A 20,643-nucleotide genomic window follows, 5' to 3' on the forward strand; every position below is an offset into this window, starting at 1 on the left:
CTCAAAGGCTCACCCCTTTGTCACAGCCCAGCAGGGCACTCCAGCTTAGTGGAGTTGCCCGCCCCCTCCGGCCACGGCCCCCACTTTTGGCGGCAAGGCTGGAGGGAACAAAGAAAGCAACAAGGAGGAGTCACTGGCCAGTCAGGACAGCCCCTAAGGTGTCCTGAGCTGAGGTGACTCTAACTTTTAGAAATCCTCCATCTTGCAGATGGAGGATTCCCCCAATAGGGTTAGGATTGTGACCCCCTCCCCTTGGGAGGAGGCACAAAGAGGGTGTACCCACCCTCAGGGCTAGTAGCCATTGGCTAATAACCCCCCAGACCTAAACACGCCCTTAAATTTAGTATTTAAGGGCTACCCTGAACCCTAGAAAATTAGATTCCTGCAACTACAAGAAGAAGGACTGCCTAGCTGAAAACCCCTGCAGAGGAAGACCAGAAGACGACTACTGCCTTGGCTCCAGAAACTCACCGGCCTGTCTCCTGCCTTCCAAAGATCCTGCTCCAGCGACGCCTTCCAAAGGGACCAGCGACCTCGACATCCTCTGAGGACTGCCCCTGCTTCGAAAAGACAAGAAACTCCCGAGGACAGCGGACCTGCTCCAAGAAAGGCTGCAACTTTGTTTCCAGCAGCTTTAAAGAACCCTGCAAGCTCCCCGCAAAAGGCGTGAGACTTGCAACACTGCACCCGGCGACCCCGACTCGGCTGGTGGCGATCCAACACCTCAGGAGGGACCCCAGGACTACTCTAAGACTGTGAGTACAAAAACCTGTCCCCCCTGAGCCCCCACAGCGCCGCCTGCAGAGGGAATCCCGAGGCTTCCCCTGACCGCGACTCTTTGAATCCCAAGTCCCGACACCTGGGAGAGACCCTGCACCCGCAGCCCCCAGGACCCGAAGGACCGGACTTTCACTGGAGGAGTGACCCCCAGGAGTCCCTCTCCCTTGACCAAGTGGAGGTTTCCCCGAGGAACCCCCCCCTTGCCTGCCTGCAGCGCTGAAGAGATCCCTAGATCTCCCATTGACTTCCATTACAAACCCGACGCTTGTTTCTACACTGCACCCGGTCGCCCCCGCGCTGCTGAGGGTGAAATTCCTCTGTGGGCTTGTGTCCCCCCCGGTGCCCTGCAAAACCCCCCTGGTCTGCCCTCCGAAAACGCGGGTACTTACCTGCAAGCAGACCGGAACCGGGGCACCCCCTTCTCTCCATTCTAGCCTATGTGTTTTGGGCACCACTTTGAACTCTGCACCTGACCGGCCCTGAGCTGCTGGTGTGGTGACTTTGGGGTTGCTCTGAACCCCCAACGGTGGGCTACCTTGGACCAAGAACTGAACCCTGTAAGTGTCTTACTTACCTGGTAAAACTAACAAATACTTACCTCCCCTAGGAACTGTGAAAATTGCACTAAGTGTCCACTTTTAAAACAGCTATTTGTGAATAACTTGAAAAGTATACATGCAATTTTTATGATTTGAAGTTCCTAAAGTACTTACCTGCAATACCTTTCGAATGAGCTATTACATGTAGAATTTGAACCTGTGGTTCTTAAAATAAACTAAGAAAAGATATTTTTCTATATAAAAACCTATTGGCTGGATTTGTCTCTGAGTGTGTGTACCTCATTTATTGTCTATGTGTATGTACAACAAATGCTTAACACTACTCCTTGGATAAGCCTACTGCTCGACCACACTACCACAAAATAGAGCATTAGTATTATCTATTTTTACCACTATTTTACCTCTAAGGGGAACCCTTGGACTCTGTGCATGCTATTCCTTACTTTGAAATAGCACATACAGAGCCAACTTCCTACATTGGTGGATCAGCGGTGGGGTACAAGACTTTGCATTTGCTGGACTACTCAGCCAATACCTGATCACACGACAAATTCCAAAATTGTCATTAGAAATTGATTTTTGCAATTTGAAAAGTTTTCTAAATTCTTAAAAGACCTGCTAGGGCCTTGTGTTAGATCCTGTTTAGCATTTCTTTTAGAGTTTAAAAGTTTGTAAAAGTTTGAATTAGATTCTAGAACCAGTTGTAGATTCTTAAAAAGTATTCCAACTTTTAGAAGCAAAATGTCTAGCACAGATGTGACTGTGGTGGAACTCGACACCACACCTTACCTCCATCTTAAGATGAGGGAGCTAAGGTCACTCTGTAAAATAAAGAAAATAACAATGGGCCCCAAACCTACCAAAATACAGCTCCAGGAGCTTTTGGCAGAGTTTGAAAAGGCCAACCCCTCTGAGGGTAGCAACTCAGAGGAAGAGGATAGTGACTTGGAGGAAAATTCCCCCCTACCAGTCCTATCTAGGGAGAACAGGGTCCCTCAAACCCTGACTCCAAAAATAATAGTCAGAGATGCTGGTTCCCTCACAGGAGAGACCAACACCTCTGAAATCACTGAGGATAACTCCAGTGAAGATGACCCCCTGTTAGCCAGGATGGTCAAAAGATTGGCTTTGGAAAAGCAGCTCCTAGCCATAGAAAGGGAAAGAAAAGAGATGGGCCTAGGTCCCATCAATGGTGGCAGCAACTTAAATAGGGTCAGAGATTCTCCTGACATCCTAAAAATCCCAAAAGGGATTGTAACAAAATATGAAGATGGTGATGACATCACCAAATGGTTCACAGCTTTTGAGAGGGCTTGTGTAACCAGAAAAGTAAACAGATCTCACTGGGGTGCTCTCCTTTGGGAAATGTTCACTGGAAAGTGTAGGGATAGACTCCTCACACTCTCTGGAAAAGATGCAGAATCTTATGACCTCATGAAGGGTACCCTGATTGAGGGCTTTGGATTCTCCACTGAGGAGTATAGAATTAGATTCAGGGGGGCTCAAAAATCCTCGAGTCAGACCTGGGTTGATTTTGTAGACTACTCAGTAAAAACACTAGATGGTTGGTTAACTGGAAATGAAGTGTGTGACTATGTTGGGCTTTATAATTTGTTTATGAAAGAACACATTTTAAGTAACTGCTTCAATGAAAAGTTGCATCAGTATCTGGTAGACCTAGGTCCAATTTCTCCCCAAGAATTGGGAAAGAAGGCAGACCACTGGGTCAAGACTAGGGTAACCAAAACTTCCACTGGGGGTGACCAAAAGAAAGGGGTTACAAAAACTCCCCAGGAGAAAGTGGGTGACACTAGAAACAAAGAAAAAGAGTCCTCTGTAGGCCCCCAAAAACCAGAACAGGTGGGTGGGCCCCAAGACACAACCCAAAACAAAGGTGGGTACCAGGGTAAGAACTGGGATGCCACTAAGGCATGGTGCCACAACTGTAAACAGTCTGGGCACCACACCAAGGACACTTCTTGTCCCAAAAACAAACCCCAGAACAAAATTCCTGGGGTAACCAGTGTAGCCATGGGAGATGACTCCTCAGATGAGGAGGTCTTCCTAGCCTTCAACTGGAAACAGGGCCCAACAGGTGAGTTGGAGATTCCAGAGGGAAGTAGACACTTCCACCACCTACTGGTGAATGGAATCCCAACCACTGCCCTGAGAGACACTTGTGCCAGTCACACTATTGTGCATGACAGGCTGGTGCTCTCAAACCAGTACATCCCAGGTGAGACTGCCAGGGTAAGAGTTAGCCTAGACAGGGTCACTAAGAGGCCTGTGGCTTTAGTGCCCATAGAAGTGGGTGGCACTCTTAGCTGGAGAAGGGTAGTAGTCAGTACAGACCTCCCCCTTGATTGTCTCCTTGGAAATGACTACCCAGAGGTTAGTCAGAGCTCAAGAGAGGAACTGGTCCAGTGCCAGTCCTCTCCCAAGGATTCTGGAAGTCCTGCCTCTGCAGTAAATGCAAGCAGGCCCCAGAAGAAGAAGAAAAGAAAACAGAGTAGGAGGGGTGGACAACCTTTAGCCAAGGTTACAGCAAGCCAAGGAGATTCTGCTCCAGTAGGGGAGAACTCCAAAAATGGCCCTGATAAAGTCCAACCTGACCCACAAGAAGTCCTGGCTAGTCAGGCAACTGTTAAACCTGAGTGGGTGGCTCCTCAGCTAACAGAAGAAAGAGTGGAAGAAGGGTGTTTACTACAAGATGTGGTAACCCCCCACTCCAATACAGCAGACAGGCAACCTGAACCCAAAGAAGCCTGTAACTTAGCCCCTTCCCTTTTAGGTGAAGAGCTAAAGGTGTGGTTCTGGGCACTGACAGCTGTCAGTGGCCTCTGCTGGGTGTTAGCCTTTATGGCTGCACTATCCTTAGCATGGTGGTCTGACCCCATGCCAAATAGCAAGTTAGGCCCCCTGACCCTATTGGTCATGGTGGGGTTACTCCAGCTCTGGGTAACCTCTCTGGGTAAGCTAGGGGTAACCCTGGCCAAGATAAGGTTAGCAGAGGTGGATACCTCTAAGACCAAAATAGAAAGAATGGGTGGAGACATTGAAGAGGCAGACAAGAGGCAATTCAGACTAGGTCCTATCACTGTGGAAGTAGGTCAGTTCCCCAAAGGGAATGACCTGAACAGAAGGATGTAAGGCAGAGTAGGCCCTGCAACTAACCAGCCTATTTCTCCTACTCTTCCTCGCCTGACAGACTAGGAAGACTCTCCCAGCTTGGGCTGAGTCTCCTGGCCTGTGGGCTGGGGGGGGCTTGTGTAAAGAAATGGCTCCCTGTTGCAGTTACCCCCCACTTTTTGCCTGATACTGATGATGACTTGACTGAGAAGAGTGCTGGGACCCTGCTAACCAGGCCCCAGCACCAGTGTTCCTTCACCTAAAATGTACCATTGTATCCACAATTGGCACACCCTGGCATTCAGATAAGTCCCTTGTAACTGGTACTTCTAGTACCAAGGGCCCTGATGCCAAGGAAGGTCTCTAAGGGCTGCAGCATGTCTTATGCCACCCTAGAGACCCCTCACTCAGCACAGACACACTGCTTCCAAGCCTGTGTGTGCTGGTGAGAACAAAATGAGTAAGTCGACATGGCACTCCCCTCAGGGTGCCATGCCAGCCTCTCACTGCCTATGCAGTATAGGTAAGACACCCCTCTAGCAGGCCTTACAGCCCTAAGGCAGGGTGCACTATACCATAGGTGAGGGTACCAGTGCATGAGCATGGTACCCCTACAGTGTCTAAACAAAACCTTAGACATTGTAAGTGCAGGGTAGCCATAAGAGTATATGGTCTGGGAGTCTGTCAAACACGAACTCCACAGCACCATAATGGCTACACTGAAAACTGGGAAGTTTGGTATCAAACTTCTCAGCACAATAAATGCACACTGATGCCAGTGTACATTTTATTGTAAAATACACCACAGAGGGCACCTTAGAGGTGCCCCCTGAAACTTAACCGACTATCTGTGTAGGCTGACTAGTTCCAGCAGCCTGCCACACTAGAGACATGTTGCTGGCCCCATGGGGAGAGTGCCTTTGTCACTCTGAGGCCAGTAACAAAGCCTGCACTGGGTGGAGATGCTAACACCTCCCCCAGGCAGGAGCTGTAACACCTGGCGGTGAGCCTCAAAGGCTCACCCCTTTGTCACAGCCCAGCAGGGCACTCCAGCTTAGTGGAGTTGCCCGCCCCCTCCGGCCACGGCCCCCACTTTTGGCGGCAAGGCTGGAGGGAACAAAGAAAGCAACAAGGAGGAGTCACTGGCCAGTCAGGACAGCCCCTAAGGTGTCCTGAGCTGAGGTGACTCTAACTTTTAGAAATCCTCCATCTTGCAGATGGAGGATTCCCCCAATAGGGTTAGGATTGTGACCCCCTCCCCTTGGGAGGAGGCACAAAGAGGGTGTACCCACCCTCAGGGCTAGTAGCCATTGGCTACTAACCCCCCAGACCTAAACACGCCCTTAAATTTAGTATTTAAGGGCTACCCTGAACCCTAGAAAATTAGATTCCTGCAACTACAAGAAGAAGGACTGCCTAGCTGAAAACCCCTGCAGAGGAAGACCAGAAGACGACTACTGCCTTGGCTCCAGAAACTCACCGGCCTGTCTCCTGCCTTCCAAAGATCCTGCTCCAGCGACGCCTTCCAAAGGGACCAGCGACCTCGACATCCTCTGAGGACTGCCCCTGCTTCGAAAAGACAAGAAACTCCCGAGGACAGCGGACCTGCTCCAAGAAAGGCTGCAACTTTGTTTCCAGCAGCTTTAAAGAACCCTGCAAGCTCCCCGCAAAAGGCGTGAGACTTGCAACACTGCACCCGGCGACCCCGACTCAGCTGGTGGCGATCCAACACCTCAGGAGGGACCCCAGGACTACTCTAAGACTGTGAGTACAAAAACCTGTCCCCCCTGAGCCCCCACAGCGCCGCCTGCAGAGGGAATCCCGAGGCTTCCCCTGACCGCGACTCTTTGAATCCTAAGTCCCGACACCTGGGAGAGACCCTGCACCCGCAGCCCCCAGGACCCGAAGGACCGGACTTTCACTGGAGGAGTGACCCCCAGGAGTCCCTCTCCCTTGACCAAGTGGAGGTTTCCCCGAGGAACCCCCCCCTTGCCTGCCTGCAGCGCTGAAGAGATCCCTAGATCTCCCATTGACTTCCATTACAAACCCGACGCTTGTTTCTACACTGCACCCGGTCGCCCCCGCGCTGCTGAGGGTGAAATTCCTCTGTGGGCTTGTGTCCCCCCCGGTGCCCTACAAAACCCCCCTGGTCTGCCCTCCGAAAACGCGGGTACTTACCTGCAAGCAGACCGGAACCGGGGCACCCCCTTCTCTCCATTCTAGCCTATGTGTTTTGGGCACCACTTTGAACTCTGCACCTGACCGGCCCTGAGCTGCTGGTGTGGTGACTTTGGGGTTGCTCTGAACCCCCAACGGTGGGCTACCTTGGACCAAGAACTGAACCCTGTAAGTGTCTTACTTACCTGGTAAAACTAACAAATACTTACCTCCCCTAGGAACTGTGAAAATTGCACTAAGTGTCCACTTTTAAAACAGCTATTTGTGAATAACTTGAAAAGTATACATGCAATTTTTATGATTTGAAGTTCCTAAAGTACTTACCTGCAATACCTTTCGAATGAGCTATTACATGTAGAATTTGAACCTGTGGTTCTTAAAATAAACTAAGAAAAGATATTTTTCTATATAAAAACCTATTGGCTGGATTTGTCTCTGAGTGTGTGTACCTCATTTATTGTCTATGTGTATGTACAACAAATGCTTAACACTACTCCTTGGATAAGCCTACTGCTCGACCACACTACCACAAAATAGAGCATTAGTATTATCTATTTTTACCACTATTTTACCTCTAAGGGGAACCCTTGGACTCTGTGCATGCTATTCCTTACTTTGAAATAGCACATACAGAGCCAACTTCCTACAGTTAGGAAATGCTGATTCAAGTATTTAAGAATAGGCACAAATTCAAGATGGATACATCATCCAGTTATGCATCCAAACAGAGGCAAAATCACAGATTTTTCTATGTGTTCAGCTTGCACCCATAGGCAAGTAGATGCAAAACGTGATGCATTTCGGATCCAAACAAAGGTGGCCTTCTAAACCACTTAAAACACTATGCCCGATTGCAAGAACGTGCTGATGCAAATGTTATAACTGTCCCAGCATTCAGCACACGTTAAGATTTAAAAAGTTCATAAGTTGTGACTAATTTTCGCACGTTAACTGGCACTGCTAACACCTGTACGTTACTAAAGTATTTTTCATTAAAAATTGTTCAAAACTACTTTCCATTACCGAACATACTTAACTCAACTGTGTATCACAGCAACAGCGGTTTTGTGTTACATTGTACAAGCAATAGTAACACAAAACTATTCATTTAAAGCAAACTTAAACAATATTTTTCAAAGAACACACTGAAACAAGCACATACCTGCTGGTGCTGTTGCATTAAGACAAACTGATTCTCAAGCTGATCCAGCATCAGCTTCTGTGAAGGGTTTAGATTATTCCTGTTCGCTCGCAGCTGTTCCAAGTGCTTTGAGAATAAAACAAAGCACCATAAGGATTGTTTAAAAGATAAATTAAACCATGCAATTTGCATTACAACTAATATGGCATGCCAAGTTATTCAAAGCCTGTTTGCAAGAATGATTTGCTCACTCAGAAAAGAACAAATTACTTACCTCTGGTAAAATGTACCTTCCGTAGATACTGATCTTTCAATAGAGTCATGTTCTTGCATCACTTTAGGTTAGATGCACAGATATTTTAGATATTCACCAACACTGGCACTGGGTGATGCTGCTGATGACTCAGCAAAGGATTTGAAGTTGTCATCTCAAGAAATGATGACAGGGATACTAATTACCATCACAGCATCATACTATTGAGCATCTATTTCATTCTGCAAGTATTTGGTTATCACTGTCCTAACTGTTAAATGGCAGTCTATTTAATATATCTGTTTTCCTCTTTATTTAAGTGTTTAAGTACATTAAACATTTACAGAGGTAGAACCACTATTCTTTGACTTACATTAAAGGGGTCTTTAAAGGAACCAACTGACAGAAGTGACATCAACTCTGCCTTTTCTGTGACTCAAGAGTAGGGAGTTATTTCTAAAGAGATAGAGTTGTCGGAGAGAGGGCCCTCTTTGTCTTCTCGGTCTCCTCCCCGGGCCCTGACCAAAACTCAAAATGTGGGTGTATTTCAAGAACTGGGGGACTCAGAGATAGATGTGCTGCCAGAATCACGGACAGTTCAACATTCAATACCACTCACCCCTCCGGTTGTTTGCAATACCCCACATATAGAATTTTCAATTGGCTCCTATTAAAGGTGACGCAGTGACCCCCGAAAGTCAAAGATGGGGGAAAGAAAAGCACTGATATTACAAGATCAAAAAAAGCAAAAAACAACAAAAGCATGTTACTCATTGTAATGAAGAGTTCTGTATGGAAGCCGTGGAGTGGGGGAGACCCACTGCCTGATGGTGGGAGACTAGTATCCTCACAGGAGGACTTCTACTCCCATATAGGACGTTTGATTAATGACCTTTTGAAGCCAATTTTGTCTCATCTGGGGAAGATTGAGGACCAACTTAGCTAGTTAACAAGTGTCATCAGTAAGGTCCATTTACAGATTCCAATCGTGTCTAACCAGATCCAAATAGATGATGTTTTAGAAGTCGGGCAGTGTGGCTCAGCTGTCAAACGTGCAAGCCAAGCTGTTCCACGTCTCCCTTTCTCAACGTATACCCTCTAGTTCTTTCAACACTTAGAAGCCTGTTCCCCCCTCTAGGGACAGGTCAGAAGGCCCTAGGGGATCAGACCAAAGAGTTCAACATGAGTTTATATGCAGAGCAGCAAAACTGTCAAATTACTCAAATTTGGTTCCCCCCCAACTAAACCCAAAGGGGCCCTTAATTGCTTACATCTTCCCCCCTGAGAGCACCCCGTAAACCTCGATTTTGGTGGGTGTTCGACCTCTGGAAAAAGGTAAGCCTGAGGATTACAGGAGTCTGATGAATAAAGCCACGTTTTGGTGCACGAGGAATGCTAATTGGAACTCGGGAGTCCTTAGTGATCTTATAATGGCCTGCAGAGTTTCGCCTGGTTGGTCCCACGTTGAAGACTATTGAAGGGGATTGTAATGTTTAAAACTTCAAATATTCTGAGAGTGTTCTTATTCTACTATCACACCTAAGTTTTTTTTTTTTTTTTAAACTCAAGCAATAGTAAAATAAAGGCACGCCCACTGGGTGTCTTTTACCCACCACCTTTAGGTAAAGTTTCCAACTTGAGTCAGTGTAGGTCTCATGGACGCTCTAATTCCTAAAGGCCGTCTTTTAAGCCAAGCTGGCCAATATCATAGGTTTGTCCCAATTGTTATGATGTCCTATCATGTGTATCAGATAATGATTGACGCCCAGTACAGTCGCTGATTCATGAATCAGTGTCCTTCTGATAGTAGAGAGAGTTCCACTAATAGTTTGGATTTTGTCTCTACAATTTGTACCGCTATCCCAGAATCACCTGTACGAACAAGGGCTTTAGAGAATTACCATGATTTTCAGTTTTTATGATGAAACATTGCAGGGGGTTGGGACAAACTTATGAATAAAGATTGGGTTAACTACATTAACAACTATGATATTATATGCTGCCAGGAAACCTGGGCCACTAAGTAAGGGTAAGATTGCAGCGCTGGCCCAGTATTTTTGATATTACACTTGCAAAAGGCTTCTGTGTTAGATAGGATTCTAATTAATTTTTATTACAACAATTTTTCTTCTCAATCTGCGAAAGTAGTTGTAAAAGTATGGGGATTTTAACTTGGTTAAATGACGTTTTAGTAGCTAACATATTTGTGGTTTTACTATTTTGTGGGGGCGATATTGGTCACTTTACACATTCAGCCTAAGGTAATGCTATAAATAAATTGATGTTGTCTGATAATTTGATAGACATAATAAGCCAGAACCTCCAAAACGTGTGGGTAGAGACAAAGGTAGTGTAATTTACTTCATTTTGCTATCCACTAATCTAGTGTGTAATTTGTGGGATCTTGAAGTACTCCCCTCCAACTTTCTGAGACTGTAACCCAATCCACTTTCGGTTGGCTTTTAACTTGGGCTCTAGCAGGGAAGAAGAAGCTAGGTTACCCATCAGTTATATCTCAAATAGAGGAACTTGTTCAAATTAATCCAGAAGAGCTATTTAAGAGTTTGGTCAAAGATGAGGCTAATGACATTGTTGGCTGTCTGTCACTAGACAGGCCTCCTGAAGACATATTGGCATGTTTTAAAAAAGTTAGTAAGGCTATAGCGCATCATTTAGTATCAGATAGACCTTCTAAAGTGCGTCAAGGGAAATCATGGTTTAACCATGAGTGCATGGTTAAAAGATGTGGTACTCAAAGCTTTAAAAAAAAAAAAAAACAACAGCCCAAAAGCCTCGTAATGCGGTGGACCATAACAAGAGGCAGACTGGCTTATAAGCAAGCCCTACATAGCAGGAAACAGGAATTTAGAAGTAAGGCTTGGAATGATTTGGAAAGAGCAACGGCAAAGTATTTAACAGATCACAAGCTCTTCCAAGAAATTGTTAGTCAGCCTTTTTTTGACTTATCGCCCTTCAGATGGGATTATTATGGTTTGGATGGAGCATTTCACTGATATTTTTAATCCTGAAGCATTTCCCCTAGAACCAGGGAAAGATAAAGAGACCCTGTCCACTGTACTGGAAGAGGCGTGGCTAGCAGATGCGGCTGATTATATGTCAGTTGTGAGAGCAATTCAGGGCACTGCCAATGGTAAGGCTCAGGTTCGGACAGGGTCCCAACATACCTTTATAAACGTAATATAGACTTTTGGGCCCCACTGGTGCCGACTATTTTGAGGGCAGCGTTCAAGGGAAACCTCAGACCTGTGGTAAGAGTCCGTAATAGTCCCTAGTTTTAAGAAGGGCGTTTGGAATTTACCCTCCTGTTACTGCCCAATCTCATTATTAGATTCTACAGCTAAGATTTTACGGTGGCCAATCTTAGCTAAATTAGAGGCATAGGCTGAATCATCATCTTTCTTTTCCTGCATTGCAGTATGGTTTTAGGTCTTGCTTGGGGACTGGTGAGCAAGCCCTCAATTTGGATCAAGTATGTGAAAGCCAGGAGAGGTTCTCTTCACATGGCACTCATGGACCTCTCCGGTGCTTTTGATCTAGTCGACCAAGAGGTTCTCTGTGAATTAATGAGTCGGGCAAGAGTAAATTAATCATTGCTGGATTTAGTCAAGCGGCTCCACACTGACACGTCAACTAAAAGTCCATTACACGCTCTGAGGAATGTACAGTGCCGATTACGGTGTGAGGCAGGGTTACATTGTAGCTCCCTTCTGGTTCTATATGGTAATATATGCTAGATATTAATTCTTTAGGCATCATTTTAGAATAGTATACACATGAGGTGCCCCGTTGTTGGTGCGCAGGCTGTTCCAGTCCTATTGTATGCGGACAATGCCTTTTAATTGGGTCTAACAGCCAACAGCCTGCAAAAACTATTAAATGGATTCAACGACTTTATGACAACTTTAAAGCTTAAAATGAACTATCAGAAATCCTTTGTAATGGTTAGTGGGCCAGAAATATCAAAACAAAGTTTTAACATTTGAGGGATCCAATCAAGAGTATGCCTTTGTTTTTTGATACTTGGGAATCTTTTTCGATGCAAAGCGCTCTTGGGAGAGGTTGGTGGTTCAAACAGCAGCTAACCTGGGGGCAGCTTGTGATTCAATTTTTAGATTTGTCAATAGGCTAGGCTCCAAGCTAATTAGGGAGATGTTGCAGTTATATAGGAGCAAATGTCTTTTGATTGGTGTATATGGGCCTGGTGTTTGGGGGTCTGTCCTATCAAGGAAGCTCCAGGCTGTTGAGAACAAGGTTTTATGTCTTCTTTTAGCAGAGCTACTAAGTACGGCAAGTTTTGTTATCCACCTGGAAACGGGATCGGGGTTTTTAGAGGCCATTGAGGACAAGGCTTCTTTATTACTCTGGATCAAACTGTGGAGTACTCCAATACAGCACAATCCAATGCAAGATGGTACGCTTCTGCACAGAATTCCCTGTTTTTTTCACTCATGTGTACCCCACAAAGAGCTGATCGCCACCAGTTGTCTTTGGTGTGACTGATGTTAAAACAGTGCTCTTTTGGGGTCCAAGCAATAGTCTCTCCTCATTGGAGGAATGAGGCGGATCAGAGAACACAGGCTGGGTGATGGTTTGACCGACAAGTAATGGCGTCAATTTTCAGAAGTTAGGAGGTTCTAGTTTGCGGAACCAGCTTATTGGGGAAGAAGGTGGTGTATGAGGGATAAGCCTGAAACTCACACATATGCAAACTATGGCGAACAAGAATAGTCTTAATGGTGAGAAGCCTGAAAAGGGCAGCTGTGGCTCAGCTCTAATGGGGAACACATTAAACAAGTAAGGGCAGGATTGAGGTTCCACTGGGGCATCACAAAGGGAAAAGGGGAAAAACGTGTTGTAGCACTTTCAGTAATCACATCACAACTGTTGATTTAAACAAGGAGGGCTGATCAGGCAAACGTAAGAAGGCAGCGAGGGCTGTAAGATAACCCCTGTGTGCATTAGCAAGGCCTTGCCCAGTGAGAGACAACAAATAATAAAACATCAGAGTTAGGCCTCTGGGCAGGGGAGGCATGTCAACCTAGCGAGTGTTGCACCATAAATTTATCCTGACAGGCATATACAGTTTTTGTTGCGGGACCCGTGGGTGGCAAAATGACATCAGACACTATCAGGGGAAGGCAAAGGTGTTTAGCTGAGCAAGAAGGTTGCAAAGGCCTGGGTGGAGCGCTATGCCCTTTTGCTGCACCTCACGTCCTCCCAGAGGGGCAGCCTCATTAGATAATATAGGCTCACGCCCAGGAGGTCTGGATACCAAACTTTTCATGCCTAATTCAGCGACACTAGTATGACCTGGTCCCAGTCTATCCTGATCTTGAGAACTCCAGGCAGGAGTGGTATCAGGAAGAAGGCATACAGGAGTCCACAGTTCCACTCAATGCGGAACGAGTCTCTGAGCAAAAGAAGTTTTCTAAACTCCAATGCAAAGAACTGCAGACATTGCATGTTCTGAGCAGGCAGCGAACAGATCGAGCAAAAGTTTTCCCCTTTCACGGAAGAGACCTTGCACCACTTGCAGATTTAACTGCCACTAGGGCACAAACAGCTGAGCTTGTCCACCATGGCATTCAAAGATCCTGTCATTTCTAAAGGCACATGGCCTCTTGTCACATCGTCCTGGGGCCCTTGGATCGTCACTGCAGAGCTTACATATGCCACCTGGCATACTCGACCTGCAGGATGCAGGAGGCCATCAGCCCCAGGAGCCTCCATGTGAACCTCCCTGAAATCCAGGACCGAGGCTGAAAGATGGGTATCATAGCCTGAATGTCCTGGACTATCTTTTCCAGAGTAAAGGCAAGAAATCGAATTGTGTCTAGATTGGCTCTGATGAACGGAAGCATCTGAGAAGAAGTTAAGTGTGACTTCAGCACACTGATCGTGAACCCCAAGAATGACAAGATCCTCGTTGTAGCCTGGAGGTGGTGGACGATTGCCTGGGGCGAGCCATCCTTTACCAGCCATTTGTCATGGTAGGGGAAGACTTGCGCCACTGACCTCCAAAAGTGAGATGCCACCACTGTCACTTTCGGGAACACCCGAGTGGCATGACCAAAGTGGAGCACAGTAAGTTGAAAATGTTCCTCCCACACAACAAATTAAAGTTAGCACTGATGGGGCGGCAGGTGGGATTATGGAAACAGATTTCCGGAAGATCCAACACCACAATCCAGTCTCCCAGGACGGGAGCAGAAAAGACCTGGGCCAGGTTCAACATTCTGAACTTCTTTCAGGAGGAAGGCATTGAGAGGGCGAATATCTAGATTAGGCCAAGGACATGAATTCTTCTATGGCACCTAAAAGTAGCGGAAACAGCAACCACACCAAGCTTCTGGCACCAGCACCCTCTCTTTCGCATTTTTGGTCAAAAGGGCTTGCATTTCCTGCCACAAAAAAAAATACAGTTCTCCGTCTGTCGCTGCAGTGGCTACAAGAGGTCTGATGGGGAAGAGGGAAAGGCACAACCTTTTAAGAATTTTTGCATTACCCACCTGATCAATGTGATTTCTGTTAACTAAGATAGAATTGGGGGATTCTGCCTCCCACCAAGTGGCTGCAATCCTGTAAGGGTACACGGGTAGGCAGTGTGTAGGGGGGAGCAAGGGCATTTGGGGTGGGGTGGCAGACAGTAGCATACTGACCTTGGCTGCGGGGGTGGTGGGCCCCACTGCCTCTTCCACTACACTGCTAGGGAGAGACAGGCTGGTGGTAGCGAATGCCTCGCCCAAAGTCACAAAAGGAATGCTGAAATTGTTGCTGGCGATGCTGGTTAGAAAGGCCCAAAGAGCGAGTAGTAGCCCTACTCTCCTCGAAGCGCTCAAAGGCAGAATCAGCCTTGCCATTGAACAGGCGAGTCCCATGAAACACCATCTTCATAATGGAGGACTGGATACTGCCTGAGAAACCAGATGGCAACACTGGTGCCAACACTCCAACAGAGTCTGAGGTGTCCAAGCCAAAACTTATCATGAAGTTAGCTGCATCATGATCATCCTGAATGGCCTATGACAGAGCGAAGGTCTTCGGGAACACCTGAGAGGACTTGTGACACTGAATCCTAAAGGGCAGGAGTATAAAGGACAAGCAAACAGAACACATTAATTGACCGCAAGGACCAAATTGGCTCATCAGAAGAGGCGTTTTCAGAATATCTCCACTCACTTGGATTCCATGTCAAAGGGAGTGGTAAGAAAATTGCAGGGGTTAATCCAGCTGGTGGAGGACTGCACCACAGGACTCTCAGTAGAAGGGTGGTATGACAAAAACTGGGTCGTCTGGAGCAGAGCGATGGCATCTGGCAATTTGCCAGTTAACAGAAGGGTTGGTACAAGTCTTAGCCCAAATTCCTAATAGGGTGTCAGTCAAGGTGTCATTAAAAGATATGGGAGGATCAGAAGCAGTCTAGGCTGCAGGACTTCCATTAGGACGTTTGTTTTCACCGCCATGGTGAGCAGGTGGAGATCAAATACTTTGCCCAACCTACACATTACCATGGTATATGAGTAGGATACAGATTCCTCCATGGCTGGAACAGGCAGGGAGGAATGGGCTAACTCAGTGAAGTGTCCAGCCCTCTAGCGTCTTGCAATTCCTCAAAACAACTGTCATTGGCATAGGGCTGAGAGAACTCATTACCCTGCTCAGAATCGTTATGGTCCATTCCAAAAAACAGATTGTAAAAAGTGTTGCCTGCCTTGTGTATTTGGCTGCGATGTTGGTCAAATTTGGACTGGCATCAGAAAGGACAAGGAGGTCCACCTATTAAGGCGGCAAAGTTGCATCGGCATTGACGTACCCAAGCCAGGATTGTGTTAGGGATGCTAAAGGTGGCTTTGGGACTGGAGTTGAGGGCAGAAGCAGCTCAGAGGGTCCAGATGGAGTCAATGGCAAAACCACCGGCACTAATGCAGGTGGAAGGCCCCTCTGCTTCATAGGGCCCAAATGAGTGCGAGAAGGTAAAGAATGAAAGAGCCAGAGTATAGCTGAGTGATACTCTATCTGGATTAAGGTCATGGATACTTGAAAAATCTGCTTCCAAGTCAGTCGACCCACATGCTTCATTAGGGGAGTGGGAATGGCACAAAGGAGCGGAACTCCTGTTTGACTTATGTTTCTTGTGCTTACCTGAAGATCTGGAGTGCAACAAAGACTGGCCTCAAGAACAGCTCAGTTGGCTCTGGAATTCACTGGTAACGAGCTTTAGTCTTGGAGCAGGACTTGGGAATGGTCCTGACAGTGTCTTGCGCTTGGCAATGCAGATTTTTGCAACACGTTCTCTGATGGCCGTCGGGTTCATCGCCAGACAGTCTCAACAGGTCTTGGAGTTGTGGCTTGACCCCAGAGATCACAGGCAACCCTGGAGGGAATCTGCCATGGACAACTGTTTGTGACAGTTTTCAGGGCTTAAGACCTGTCATCTTAGGGGGTGACATCCCTTCCATACTGCTGCATTTTATGATTTAAAAAATAAAAATAAATAACTCAAGAACCTTTCTCAGAGATGACAGAAGCTCCAGCTCCAAGCAGAAATGACATCAGCACACAAGTGGTGCCTTTACAGGTCCCACACATCACTTCTGGAGCAGAATGGCATCAGTGCAGAGCCGAACAGTGTTACCTTCCAGAGTGCCAAAGTGCTAAGATAAAAGTTTCTGGAAACAGTTTGACGCCTGGGTAATAATCAAAAGGTGGGTAATCTACAGCTAGAAGTCTATCAGAATGAAAGGTACCTATTTTATAGCCCATGGAAGACCTAAGTCTGATCTACCATGACTAAAACCTGCAGCTTGCACAGAGATTTCAATGTGACATGCCTAGTATTTTAGAGTAAAGAATATCTGAGTATTACGTGAATTAGCAATGGTAAAATGTCAGCAATAAATACCTGTAATTTCTGTGGTGTCATACACCACGAATTAGTTTGTTGTTGTACCGGTTGCTGTGACGTAGTATGCCCACTGCTCCAAGGATCTGAAGTGTTCTACAAAGGCAAAATGTAAATGAAGACTTAAAATAAGCAGCATATTCTTTTGAACTTAGCCCTTCTCAAACAAAACAAAACTATTGAATATAATTGCAGATTAACAGTAATGAATTTCATTTTGTGGTGCTACTATGAAATGTACCTCTTGACCTGCGAATCCTTATTGACATTTGGGCTTATCACTACTGAGCTGCTTATAATGTCCGAATCAAATCGAACCAAATCTGGAGCCTAGATTTCACCCAAAATTAGTGATGAACAAATTACTTACATTTGGTAACAACATTTCTGGTCAACACTATTTAATTGCAGATTCCTCACATGAGAATACACCTCAGGCGCTAGATTGGATCCCAAAAAAATCATGAGCAGTAACTGAGTACTGGTATGTGGTGCTGACGGCTCGGAGTGGACATCTACACCAGATGTGACATGAACAATGCCTATAATGCACCACTTCAATCCGCTCCCACAGAGGAGGAACCCCATCAAAATAGCGGAAACCAGTGTGCTGAAGCGAAGAAGAATTTTTCAGAGGAAGGAGTACAGTCTGCAGAGTGGGGAGGAAGGGAGGGCTGGTCAAAAATCCACAGTTAGAGTCTCGACCAGAAAAGGCGTTATCAAAGGTAAGTTGCTCTTCTGGAACAGACTTCTAACTGCTATTTCCTTACCTAAAAATAGGCACCACAGCAATAACCTCCCTGGAGCAGGGGCTGAAAACTGACAAACCAAAAAGTCCTGCAGGAGAGAGCAGGCAAAACACCCCTCTCAACTGACCTAACTGTCCAGACAAGAGAACTCTGTGAACTCATGTAGCAACACCCACATAGCTGCTTGAAAGATGTCTAGGACAAGAACCTTGTATGCGAACTCCGTAGTCTTGGCTCTGGTGGAGTGAGTCTTTAAGCGTTCTGGAGGCTGCTTATTTGCTAATGCATTGCGGAAATTTTATGTAGAGTACAATCCATCAAGAGATGGTCTTCTTCCACACAGTCTTGCCCTTCTCTGCTGCGGGTGAATCCAATGAAAACCTGATAGTCCAGTCACTGTTCATTGGTACAATCGATCTAAAAACGTAATGTCCGCTTTGCATTTAGACCCTGGAGCTTCTACTCCTCTTTAGATGGGTGAGAGCAAAGAATGTTAGACAGGTCATTGCCTGACCAACGTGAAATGGGGTCACCACCTTCAGCAGAAAGGGGGCATGCATTTGGCGAACCACTTTGTCCCAGTAGAAGGTGTAGGAAGCTGGCCTGGTGTGTGGTAAGCACCTATGATGTTATCACCTTGTACCAGGTCCTTGTATCTCCTAATAGTTAAGTGTAGACAGTGTCTATGAAGCCAGGGCTCTCTAGAGGTAGCTGTGGATGAGCAGCCAAGACTTATCTAGGAGACATGCAAAGCTTATGCTATACCACTACAATCAAACAACACTTACACACATGAAAGAACCACACAGTGTTGCAAAAGGAAAATGTCACTTACCCAGTGTACATCTGTTCGTGGCATGAGACGCTGCAGATTCACATACTTTGTACATCCCGCCATCTAGTGTTGGGCTCGGAGTGTTACAAGTTGTTTTTCTTCGAAGAAGTCTTTTCAAGTCACGAGATCGAGGGACTCCTCCCCTTTCGGCTCCATTGCGCATGGGCATCAACTCCATCTAAGATTGTTTTCCCCGCAGAGGGTGAGGTAGGAGTTGCGTATATAGTAATAGTGCCCATGCAATGGAGTAAATATGTATGTACATAATGTGGTTTAAAGCGATATATTTACAAATTTACAAATGTTCAAGATCAACTTAAAACGGCTACAGGCTCCCGGGGAGGCGGGCGGGCGCATGTGAATCTGCAGCGTTTCATGCCACGAACAGATGTACACTGGGTAAGTGACATTTTCCGTTCGATGGCATGTGTAGCTGCAGATACACATGCTTTGCATAGACTAGTAAGCAGTTATCTCCCCAAAAGCGGTGGCTCAGCCTGTAGGAGTTGAAGTTGTTTGAAACAAAGTTCGTAGTACTGCTTGTCCTACTGTGGCTTGTTGTGTTGTTAACACATCCACGCAGTAACGCTTGGTAAACGTATGAGGCGTAGACTATGTGGCTGCCTTACATATTTCAGTCATTGGAATATTTCCTAGAAAGGCCATGGTAGCACCTTTCTTTCTAGTTGAGTGTGCCTTTGGTGTTATAGGCAGTTCTCTTTTTGCTTTGAGATAACCGGTTTGAAAGCATTTAACTATCCATCTGGCAATGCCTTGTTTGGATATTGAATTCCCTGAATGAGGTTTTTGGAAAGCAATGAACAGTTTTGTTTTTCGAATTTGTTTTGTTCTGTCAATGTAGTACATTAATGCTCTTTTGATGTCTAATGTATGTAGTGCTCTTTCAGCTACAGGGTCTGGTTCTGGAAAGAACACTGGTAGTTCTACTGTTTGATTTAAGTGGAACGGTGATATGACTTTTGGTAAGAACTTAGGATTTGTTCGTAAAACTACTTTATGCTTGTGTATCTGAATAAAGGGTTCTTGTATGGTAAATGCTTGTATTTCACTTACTCTTCTTAGAGATGTGATGGCAATTAGAAATGCTACTTTCCATGTTAAATATTGTATCTCACATGAGTGCATGGGTTCAAACGGTGGACCCATGAGCCGTGTTAAGACAATGTTGAGGTTCCACGAAGGAACTGGTGGTGTTCTTGGTGGGATAATTCTTTTCAGGCCCTCCATAAAAGCCTTTATGACTGGGATCCTAAATAGTGAAGTTGAGTGCGTAATTTGCAGATAAGCTGAAATTGCGGTGAGATGTATTTTAATGGATGAAAAAGCTAGCTTTGACTTCTGTAAGTGCAGTAGGTAGCTGACGATGTCTTTAGCAGATGCGTGTAAGGGTTGAATTTGTTTATTATGGCAGTAATAAACAAATCTTTTCCACTTATTTGCATAGCAATGTCTTGTGGTTGGTTTTCTAGCTTGTTTTATGACCTCCATACATTCCTGTGTAAGGTCTAGATGTCCGAATTCTAAGACTTCAGGAGCCAAATTGCTAGATTCAGCGATGCTGGATTTGGGTGTCTGATCTGTTGTTTGTGTTGAGTTAACAGATCTGGTCTGTTTGGTAGTTTGACATGAGGCACTACTGAGAGGACTAGTAGCGTTGTGTACCAAGGTTGTCTTGCCCAAGTTGGTGCTATTAGTATGAGTTTGAGTTTGTTTTGACTCAATTTGTTTACTAGATACGGAAGGAGTGGGAGAGGGGGAAAAGCGTATGCGAATATCCCTGACCAACTCATCCATAACGCATTGCCCTGAGACTGATCCTGTGGGTACCTGGATGCGAAGTTTTGGCATTTGGCGTTTTCTTTTGTTGCAAATAGGTCTATTTGTGGTGTTCCCCATCTTTGGAAGTAAGTGGTTAGTATTTGGGGTTGAATCTCCCATTCGTGGATCTGTTGGTGATCTCGAGAGAGATTGTCTGCTAGCTGGTTCTGAATTCCTGGAATGAACTGTGCTATTAGGCGAATGTGGTTGTGAATCGCCCAATGCCATATTTTCTGTGCCAGGAGACAACTGTGTT

General features: G+C 45.9%; 1 protein-coding gene across 2 annotated transcripts in view; it reads right to left on the minus strand.

The window, feature by feature from the left end:
- KDM6A (lysine demethylase 6A) overlaps positions 1 to 20,643 on the minus strand; it is a 709,557-nt gene that overhangs the window by 358,974 nt on the left and 329,940 nt on the right. For both annotated transcript variants that reach the window (XM_069204190.1, XM_069204189.1), the window contains 2 exons: positions 16,965 to 17,060; positions 7,810 to 7,914 (listed from right to left, as the gene is read on the minus strand). In XM_069204190.1, coding sequence (XP_069060291.1) covers positions 7,810 to 7,914; positions 16,965 to 17,060 — 201 coding nt within the window. The remainder of the gene's footprint in view (positions 1 to 7,809; positions 7,915 to 16,964; positions 17,061 to 20,643) is intronic.

Source organism: Pleurodeles waltl, chromosome 8 (genome assembly GCF_031143425.1).
Source record: "Pleurodeles waltl isolate 20211129_DDA chromosome 8, aPleWal1.hap1.20221129, whole genome shotgun sequence".
In the NCBI taxonomy this organism is placed as follows: Eukaryota; Metazoa; Chordata; class Amphibia; order Caudata; family Salamandridae; genus Pleurodeles; species Pleurodeles waltl.